Genomic DNA, 10,544 nt, shown 5'->3' on the forward strand with positions numbered 1-10,544 from the left:
GAGAGAGAGAGAGAGAGAGAGAGAGAGAGAGAGAGAGAGAGAGAGAGAGAGAGAGAGAGAGAGAGAGAGAGAGAGAGGCTTTGTGGCTTATGAAACAAAACCAAAGCACATCTTTGTCCAATGCCATCATAAAAAAGAAAAATGCATCCTAGTATAAGGCTAACATCTAAAGATTTCTATGTCTTAAATACTAAATGTATAAAATGTCTAGCTATAGTGCTCCTCTCTAAATGTCAAGATCAACACATGATCCCAATCATAATGTGATATAGGGCTGTCTTGCTAATGTATTGAGGGCAAGTCTCCTTCGTCTCCTATCGTAATGATGGCTTGAATCTGACTATAGTATGGGCCCCTCAGCCATCGGCTACCTTGTTACTTCTTTGCCATGTTGTCAACTCTCCTTCGCCTTGTCCTTCGACGTGTGGTCATCTTTCCTCCATCCCTTGTCCTTTGGCTCCCCCACGAGGTGCATGTGTGCATGAGAGAGAGAGAGAGAGAGAGAGAGAGAGAGAGAGAGAGAGAGAGAGAGGGAGGGGGGGGGGGAGGTTCGTGCCCACCTTGCTGCTCCTCCGCCTTGTCCTTTTGGCAGCATGCAATTGTTTATCCTCCACCCTCATCATTCGACTTCCCCACGGGGAGCATGCATGAGAGAGAGAGAGAGAGAGAGGGCTTTTAAAATCTTTTAATTAAAAATGTGTATTAAAAAAGAGAAGAAATTTAAAGTTAAATTTCAAACTCTTCAAATGTTTGGGAAGGGTCGGGAGGTTTGGGAGCGCTCTAATGGTTTGGGAATCGCCTTCAATATAACCAAATTATAATGTAAATGGATTTAAAGATTTATAAAATTGAGTGAGGTGTTGTAAGAAGACCTCAACCTTTGTGAAAATATGTGTGTTACCTAGCTTCACGTATGCATGAAAAAGGGCTATTGTTAGCGGGACGGGCACAGACCGAGTTCAAGGTCCGTTACCTCATGTGTGCAGGGTGTAAGGATCAACGTGTGAAGGCAACCTTTGCCAATGAGACGTTAATGTTTTTGAATTTCAAATGGAGAGGTAAAACATCCCAAACCGGGAAAAGAAGCTGGACGAGAGCGAGAAGCGAGAGGAGAGGAGGTGGACGAGAGAGAGAGAGAGAGAGAGAGAGAGATTTACGAAAAAAAAAAGAGAGAGAGAGAGAGAGAGAGAGAGAGAGAGAGAGAGAGGCAGAGGCAGAGGGGAGAGCAGACAGGTAAGGAAGAGAAGAAAGGCCCTACCTCCCTCAGACCCGAACTGTCATGGAGGCCGTCCTCGTCGATCAGGAGAACATCGGCGTTGCCTCGAAGAAGAAGGTTCCTCTCGCATCCGTCTTTGTGCGCTTGTCTGTGTTCTTGTGGCTCCATTTCGTGCTTATCCGCCTTCGTTAAGGTCCTTTTCTGGTCCTAGGGTTTCAGATCACTTATTTCCTTTTTACTCTGCGTCCGCTTAGCCGCACAGTGTACCACGCCTTTTGATTCCTCCTTCACAATAAGTATCGGAAGTTGTTTCTCATAATAAGTATCCGAAATCGTTGGTCATCACGGAAGAAGTAGTATTAGGGAAGAACATTAAAGCAGAGAGTGATCCTGCACCATGTTTGATTTGAAATTGTGCAGAAAATAACCCTGCACAAGGTTTGCTTAGAAATTCTTTGTTTGAATAAGTACCAGAAATCCTTGCTCATAACAAAAGAAAGAGTGCCAGGCATTGCAGTGGAAAGAACATCAGAGCAGAGAATGGAGCTGCACCATGTTTGATTTGAAATCGTGCAGAAAACATTCTGCTCTAGGTTTGATTTGAAATTGCCTTGTATGAATTGGTATCAGAAATTCTTGTTCATCACAAAAGAACCAGCATCAGGCCTCCATTGTAATGGAAAGAACATTAGAGCAGAGAATAATGCAGCATGTTTAATTTGAAATTCTGCAGAAAACCATCCCACCAAGTGCTTGATTTAAATTGCATTCTTTTTCTTTCTCTCACTAGGGTTCTAAAAGCAAGGCCAACGGAGATAGCCTGCCTTCATCAAAACCAAATGTGAAGCCTCTGCAATCAAGCTCTGGTGCAAACATTGTTGCAGGTCGACAAGAAAAGACTATCGAGGAGACTTACCAGAAGAAGACTCAACTTGAACACATCTTGCTCAGGCCAGATACGTATGTTGGCTCCATTGAGAGGCATACGCAGAACCTATGGGTGTATGAGGGGCAAAGCCTAGTGTTCAGGAGTGTCACATATGTTCCTGGGCTTTACAAGATCTTTGATGAGATCTTGGTGAATGCTGCAGATAACAAACAGAGAGATCTAAAGATGGACTCTGTGAAGGTGGAGATAAATGTTGAACAGAACATAATTAGTGTCTATAACAATGGAGATGGTGTGCCAGTTGAGATCCATAGTGAGGAAGGCGTGTATGTTCCAGAGATGATTTTTGGACATTTGCTGACAAGCAGCAACTATGATGACTCTCAGAAGAAAACTACAGGTGGAAGAAATGGATATGGAGCAAAGTTGGCCAACATCTTCTCAACTGAGTTCACCATAGAGACAGCAGATGGTGGGCGCTTGCGGCGTTATAAGCAGGTATGCTTACAAGAACTCTGCTCTGATTTTGTTATTAAGTCAGTTTAACTTAATCCCAGGTACTGTTCCTTAGAAAATAGAATAAATTGCCTAATTAGAAAATTTATAGAGTTTACTAATTTTAATCTGCTGTCAATAGGTTGCCTTAGTAGAAGAATATAGATGCCAAACACTAGATTAGTTTGTTGTTGTACCATCTAGCCATTAATTCTGAAATGCTCCCACACAGGTATTTAAAAACAATATGAGCAGCAAGTCAGAACCTATCATTACAAATTGCAAAGCCAATGAGAATTGGACCAAAGTAACATTTAAGCCCGACCTTGCTAAGTTTCACATGGCTACTCTTGAAGATGATGTTGTGGCCCTCATGAGCAAGAGAGTACTGGACCTTGCTGGATGCCTTGGAAAGACGGTCAAGGTAGAGCTGAATGGCCAGCGGTTGCCTATCAAATCCTTTCAGGATTATGTTGGTCTGTACCTTGACACTGTCAACAGTAAAAGAGAAGAGCCACTTCCGAGGTGAGAAATAGTTTGTCATATTGTAATATTGAGTACAATTTGTATTGACCTCTTTGTATTGATGCAAAATTTGTACACTTGGCTTTTTTGAATGGTTATGAACCTTCTGCAATGAAATTTATCTGCAGGGAGAATTATAATTATCTTGTATGATTCATTTGCCTGTTAATTCCCATAAATTCAAACAAAATTGTGCTACCATTTAGGGCCAGAGTTTCATAAGCATCTTACTTGTTGAAAGATACACGATCCTCTTTGGTGCTCATATCTAGAGAAAGCAGGCTACTTGAATGATGCATTCCCTCATGCTTGGACAATTTGTGTTAAATCATTTTTAATATTTCAGGATTTATGAGCGTGTCAATGATCGCTGGGAGGTCTGTGTAAGCTTGAGTGATGGTCAATTCCAGCAGGTATATTTCTGTATCTTGACTATTTCTAAGAAAGGAATGAATGTGGAATAGGTTTCTGAAATCAACTGTTCATATGGTGGGACTTCAGGTCAGCTTTGTCAATTCCATTGCCACAATCAAGGGAGGCAGTCATGTACAATATGTGACAGATCAAATAGTGAATCATGTCATGGCTATTGTAAATAAGAAGAATAAGAATGCTGGGGTCAAGCCCTTCCAAATAAAAAATCACATGTGGGTCTTTGTCAATTCTTTGATTGACAATCCTGCATTTGACTCGCAAACCAAAGAAACATTGACAACTCGTCAAAGCAGCTTTGGGTCGAAGTGTGAGCTCTCTCAAGAGTTCATGAAAAAAGGTAACAACAGAATTTCTTGAAAGTAGACAGCCTTGAAAGTTCCACAAACAGGAGAGCTGAAGCATGTTCTTTCCCTTGGTTGTATCTAGTTGCAAAATGCGGAGTTGTCGAAAATGTCCTTACATGGGCCGACTTTAAGCAAAGCAAGGAACTGAAGAAAAATGATGGGGCGAAGCGACAAAGATTAACTGGCATCACTAAGCTTGATGATGCAAATGATGCCGGTGGAAGGTACTCTGAAGACTGCACTCTGATTTTAACGGAAGGAGACTCAGCTAAAGCGCTTGCTGTAAGGGCCTTGAATAATGCTGATAATGGTTGATGCAAAAATAGTTGAAAACCTGTGACTTAACAATGTTAGCTCAATTTTGCAGATGAGTGGTATCAGCGTGGTGGGGCGGAATCGGTATGGTGTCTTTCCTCTCCGAGGAAAGCTTCTCAATGTACGTGAGGCTAGCCATAAACAGATTATGGAGAACCAAGAAATAAACTACATAAAGCAGATTCTGGGCCTGCAGCACGGCAAGGAGTATGACAGTGTAAAATCACTAAGATACGGACATTTGATGATAATGACAGATCAGGCAAGCTGCGGGCATTTTAACTCCAGAAGTTCTCTTCAATTGTTGAGATGTAGATAGTTAACCAGATGAAAATTTGCAGGATCATGATGGCTCTCATATCAAGGGTTTGCTCATCAACTTCATTCATTCCTTCTGGCCATCTCTCTTAAAAGTTCCATCCTTCCTTGTGGAATTCATAACACCGATTGTGAAGGTAATTCTTGGTCATACAGGGCCATACAGCAAACTTGAGTAAAAGGAGGGAGGGGTCTTTGGCTATGTTTCCCTGACTTTTGGCGTTTGACCAGGCTACCCATAAGAGTGGAAAAGTTCTGTCGTTTTATACCATGCCAGAATATGAAGCATGGAAGGATTCACTCGATGGACATACAACAGGCTGGAGCATCAAGTATTATAAGGTTTTCTCAAGCTAGAGATCTATGCTAAATTGAAGACAAATATTTTGATAATATGTGCAAGTTGGAAGTTCTTGCATAATCCAGTGCTTTAATAATTCTACAGGGTCTGGGTACAAGTACTGCTAAAGAGGGCAAAGAGTACTTCAGAGACCTAGAAAAGAACAAGAAAGAGTTTTCATGGGAAACTGCGGAAGATGGAGATGCTATTGAAATGGCATTCAGCAAGAAGAAAATCGATGCCCGCAAAAATTGGCTTCGCCAATATGAAGTAAGAAGCTTACATATATGACCATTGTTAAGAAAATAGATTCCTAAGTGTAACTTTATATGAGCTCATATTTGATGTATGTGGGGGCCTGTCACAGCCGGGAACGTATTTGGATCAATCGGTGAAGGTCATCAAATACAGTGACTTTGTCAACAAGGAGCTCATATTATTCTCAATGGCTGATTTGTCACGGTCCATCCCCTCCATGGTGGATGGGTTGAAACCAGGCCAGCGGAAAATCCTATTCTGCTCCTTCAAACGTAACTTTGTCACACAAGCAAAGGTATTGCTTGTTAGTCAAACAGTCGAGTTCTGTAAGTAAGCACTGCATGTTATTGCTTCACGTACTGAATGTGATACATGGAAACCAGGTTGCACAGTTTTCTGGTTATGTCTCGGAGCACTCTGCTTACCACCATGGTGAGCAAAGTCTTGTGAGCACCATAATAGGAATGGCACAGAACTATGTAGGAAGCAACAACATTAACTTGCTGTCTCCCCTTGGGCAATTTGGAACAAGGAGTCAGGTGAGGTTATTCTCCAATGCACTCAAAGAAGTTATTAGCCTTAGTAGGATACTCTGTATTTCTGAATGTTTTTAAAATGTCATCCTTCTTTGTTATGCACACAGGGTGGGAAAGATCATGCCAGTGGTCGATATATCTTCACATGTTTATCCCCCATCACAAGATTCCTTTTCCCCAAAGAGGATGACATTCTTCTGGATTACCTTAAAGAGGATGGACAATCTATTGAACCTATCTGGTAGGTGCACAAGTATTTTGTGGTGGTAAGGGTACTCTTGTTGCCTCATGCTGACCAATCTTATCCTCATTGCAGGTACTGTCCTATCATCCCTCTGGTTTTGGTAAATGGAAGTGAGGGTATTGGAACCGGGTGGAGCACATTTGTTCCCAATTACAGTCCTAGAGATATTGTGGCCAATATACAGAAACTTCTTGATGGACAACCTATGGTACCGATGGATCCTTGGTACAAGGGCTTCAAGGTCTTTAATTTACCTTATCCATCAGTTTTTCATTCTTTCACATGGAAGGGCAAAGATTGTTGTTTCTGTTTGGTTGTTAATGCTGTTTTGTAATTTTGCTCCTTAGGGAACCATTGAGCATACTGTCACCAAGGAATCTGGAAGGACATACACCCTCAGTGGTGTGTATGAACAAGTGGATGAAACCACTATAAGGATCACAGAACTCCCTGTCAGGAAGTGGACTCAGGACTACAAGGAGTTTCTAGAAGGGATGATGAACCCCACAGACAAATCAAAAGAGCCATTTATCCGCGTAACTTTCTTCACTTCCACAACTGTGTTCTTGTTTTAGACTCTTGTGGACTTTGTCATACAATTCAGGACAGATTTTCACATTGTGCAGGAATTAATTTGTAGTTGAAATGCCTTTCCATATAGGATTATCGGGAGCACAACACAGATACACGTGTGAATTTTGAAGTTCAACTCTCAGAGAACAACATGGCAATTGCTCTGGCAGAGGGCATTTTGAAGAAATTTAAGCTGACCACCACCATAAGCACCAGTAACATGCATCTTTTTGATGCTCGAGGTCTCATTCACAAGTTTGAGACCCCAGAGCAAAGTATGTCTAAAGCATTTCATAATTTGTCCTTGTGTCAAGTCTAAGCCTGAAATATAGTTTTAATCAATCAACTTTGACCTGACTGTTCATTACAATACAGTACTGGAGGCGTTTTACACCATCCGCTTGGAGTTGTATGTGAAACGGAAGGTGAGATTTGCTTTAGAATCTCTTACAGAAAAAATGCAAAGACTGGTCAAAGGCACAACTTTTTGAACTCCCATCGGTGATACTTTCTGCAGGAAGTTCAATTAGAGAACTTAAACCTGGAGTTGCTCAAACTTGACAACAAGGTCAGGTTTGTCCTGGGTGTGGTCAAAGGAGAGATAATTGTGAATAACAGGAAGCGAGCGGAGCTCTTGGTGGAACTGAAAGCCAAAGGGTTTACTCCCTTCCCCAAGAAATCAAAATCATCAGAGCCAGTAGTTGCTGGGAGTAGCAGTCCTGAAGGAGAAGACAGCAATGACACGGAGGAGACTATTAAAGGTATCAGAGCTGGAGATTACGAGTATTTGCTGTCTATGCCGATTGGAAGTCTGACTCTGGAGAAGGTACAAAGCCTATGCAACGATCGTGACAAGCTGGAAGGTGATGTGGAAGAGCTCAGAAAAGCCACACCCAAATCACTCTGGATCAAAGACTTGGATGCTTTCCTTCAACAGTTAGATGTATGGTTCTGAAACTACTTGTGAAATGTAAATGTCAATGCACCTCGAATTCTCGGTTACAAGTTGTTGAAGTGATTTTGATAGGTCCAAGAGCTGGAAGAAGCAAAAGAAGAAGAATATGAGCTAAATCATATGTCAAAGGAAGGAGGAAGGCAGGCTAAACGTGCTCCAGCAAAGAGGGTTGCAGGAGAAGCCAAAAGTGAGTTGTGAAATTCATGAAATCAATAGGACACAGCATTTGCAGCTAAATCTAACCGAGCCTTTGTTGCTTTCGACAGAAAAAATTACTGCTGGTGAAGGAGCAGGAAAAGCAAAACTACCACCACAGAAAAAAGAGGCAATGCTGTCAAATCCACCACTGGCCCAGGTTTTCATGAGCAGCATTGAGCCTGTTTTGTTCAGGTGTTTCATGTAGTTTGGTTCGTCTAAATGAGAAAACAAGTTTAATGTTGGGTTTTCGTGATGAAAACAGGAAAACGAGAGTGACGATGAGGGTCTAGGTTTGAACCTCAGAGAACGTTTGGCTGCTTATTCGAAGAATGCAGGTACAGGTGAAAACTGGTGCACGGAACGGCTGCTTACTAATTGTGTATAGTTACGGACTGTATCAGCCGGAAACAAAGTAAACATAATGGGAAAAGCTCTATTCATGGTGCAGAATCTGACATTATAAAAGAGGCTGTTTGTTCAATACAGAGACTGATAATTGACCTCAAATGTTTTGATAACAAACAGATCCTTCGTCGGTTGCTTGTGCACGCATTCTGAGCGCATACACTGAAACAAAGGCTGTCTACGCACTAGAAAATAATCTAGTTTTTATAGAAATTAATGTACAGTACATGTATGTAGTTAGATAGCTATATATAGTAGCTGATAGAACTGTGAATACCAACGTGACTAGCTCTCATGCTTACTGACTGTAAACTAGCTTAACTGTTCTTACACTGCATTATATCTGCTTATAGGAATCCTATTACTGTGTACTACTAGCTTTCATAATTCTAAACTGACTTAGCTGTCTCCAGTAGTTTCTGTTCCAGCTGCTGACAATATCAAAGAGAAGCCCAATCAATCTGCGATTACATCCACTTCGATAGAAATGCACATGAGCGAAGAGGAAATACCCAAACCCAAGGTAGCAGGCAGAGCAAGGAAGGTGGTGGTGGAGAGGGAAGACGATGGCAGTGAGGACATTGAAGTGTTGTCGGACGATAACTCGGACTGGGAAGCGGGTGGAGCTGGAGCAAAGGGAAAGAAAGCAAAGGCTGCTGCTGCTAAAACAAAGCCTGCTACTGCTAAAGCAAAGCCTGCTGCTAAAACCAAGCCAGTTGTTACTGCTGCTGCTCCCCCTCGGAAAAGGGCAAACAAGGGCCAGAAGCTCATCGACGAGATGCTGCTGCCTGCTGAGACGAGTGCTGCAGCAGCATCATCCCCCACCCACAAGTCGCCTGCGCAGAAGATCAGGCGCATGAGGCCCTCCCCTTTCCACAAGAAGAGCGGCTCTGTGCTGGCGCAGATTGCAGCTGGTGACCAGCAAGAAGAAGAAGAAGGGCAAGCTGCCCCTGCCCCTGCTGCCGCCGCCCGACCCAAGAGGGCCAACCGTGCCGTGGTGCAGTACGTGGTAAGTGACGACGACGACGACGACGACGATGCAGAAAGCCCCGAGGAAGAGGCAGACGACTACTCAGACTTCGAAGCTGAGGACTCCGAGTAGAAAACTGCGATCTCTGTTTCTACTCTGGCTCCTGTTGTAAGTCTTACATACGTGCAGTAATCCTCTTGGGGGTTCGCTTCTCTTCTCTTAGATTTTCACGCACTTCCAGTAAGTTTTTCATACTTGCAGTAACCCTTCTTTTAGAAATTTGCTATCAACTTGATGGCAGATGCCAACACCCTTAAGGGCTTGCATGCATGTTTGGAACCCTCCTATCCTCCAACCATGCTCTCTATACGAGAAATGGGACTCTATCCCTTGGAACCCACCACCCTCTTGTCCTAGTGGTGAAGTCAATGATGTCTTGTTATCGTGTGTTTCTTTTTTGTTATTGAAGTCAAGTCAAATTATGGATCAGGCTATTACGACATGAGAGGGCAACTCTTATACCTAGCACATGATGACATGTGATTCATAGTCTCAAAACATGTCTTAGATTTGTTGTGTGTTCTAAGCCAATGTTTTTGACAACCATGCTTCGTATGTGAGTAAATAATATCATCCAATTTTTCAACAAGTTGGAGTCTCTAAGTTGAATAGAGTAGAACTCATGGATCTCTTGAGTCGTAAGTGCGCCACTTTGATGACTCGGCCATATTATAAAATTGTTGTGATGCTAGTGTGTTATACTTAAACCTAAATCGTGGAAGAACTTGCACTAAAATGTACAAGGACAAAGAAAAATGACATGGGTGACTCTAACAACTTTGTGAGTGTGAGAGAGAGAGAGAGAGAGAGAGAGAGAGAGAGAGAGAGAGAGAGAGAGAGAGAGAGAGAGAGAGAGAGAGAGAGAGAGAGAGAGAGAGAGTTGGCACTTCCTTTCATCTTCAAGATGCCAAGTACCACGTCGGTTGCCTCATCATGGTGCAAGAATGCGACACGTATTGATTGTGCATGCATGTAAGGACTTGCAAAACACTAGCGAATTGAGGACATGAGATCAGACTTGTAGAATGAGAAGCAAGATTACAAATAGGCTTTGAAATCCAATGCAGTGGATATGGTAGAAGTGGAGAGGACATTGTGCTTCGATTAGTTGAGAAGAAGCGTTGATTGCGAGGCCAAGATCGAACAAGGAGCCAAAGTCCACAAAGCAAGCGTCTCCCTATCCTTTAATAGGATTAAGCAAAGGTATTTTGATTTGCTTTCTACTATTACTAACTTGTACTTTTTGGGGAGACCCTCGATGGAGGAAGAGTTCACCTGATGGTTTGAAGGCACTTACCAAGGTAAGGCCACCCTTCTCCAGTTTCGCTTCGTTGGAAAAGGATTCTATCTTGTCATCCTTGCCACCAAGTCAGAGCGGGATTGGCTTGCCTTGTTCGTCGGCTATCGTGGTTATCCACATTCTCCCTTGAAGGAGTACTTCATGAATGCCTTGTTTGGGTTAATGTTA

General features: G+C 42.6%; 1 protein-coding gene across 3 annotated transcripts; it reads left to right on the top strand.

Moving 5' to 3' along the window:
• Window positions 1-1,140: 1,140 nt before the first annotated feature.
• On the top strand, window positions 1,141-9,665 carry TOPII (topoisomerase II). Of its 3 annotated transcripts, none has more exons than XM_087697731.1 (22): window positions 1,141-1,333; window positions 2,007-2,603; window positions 2,833-3,125; window positions 3,472-3,538; window positions 3,627-3,897; window positions 3,987-4,186; window positions 4,272-4,481; window positions 4,561-4,674; window positions 4,769-4,879; window positions 4,983-5,147; window positions 5,245-5,430; window positions 5,519-5,674; window positions 5,779-5,912; window positions 5,988-6,156; window positions 6,263-6,451; window positions 6,577-6,763; window positions 6,864-6,913; window positions 7,006-7,431; window positions 7,516-7,630; window positions 7,710-7,798; window positions 7,904-7,982; window positions 8,463-9,665. In XM_087697731.1, exons 1-22 carry the CDS (start codon window positions 1,280-1,282, stop codon window positions 9,146-9,148), a joined length of 4,548 nt encoding a protein of 1,515 aa, XP_087553857.1. In that variant the 5' UTR covers window positions 1,141-1,279; the 3' UTR covers window positions 9,149-9,665. The 3 variants fall into 3 exon arrangements, with proteins under 3 accessions (XP_087553857.1, XP_087553858.1, XP_087553859.1); XM_087697732.1 differs by having other exon boundaries at window positions 7,904-7,976; window positions 8,460-9,665; XM_087697733.1 differs by having other exon boundaries at window positions 7,904-7,976.
• Window positions 9,666-10,544: the final 879 nt, after the last annotated feature.

The sequence above is a fragment of the Lygodium microphyllum genome, chromosome 17 (assembly GCF_053477565.2).
Source record: "Lygodium microphyllum isolate KBCC chromosome 17, Lygodium_microphyllum_v1.1.10, whole genome shotgun sequence".
Taxonomy (NCBI): Eukaryota; Viridiplantae; Streptophyta; class Polypodiopsida; order Schizaeales; family Lygodiaceae; genus Lygodium; species Lygodium microphyllum.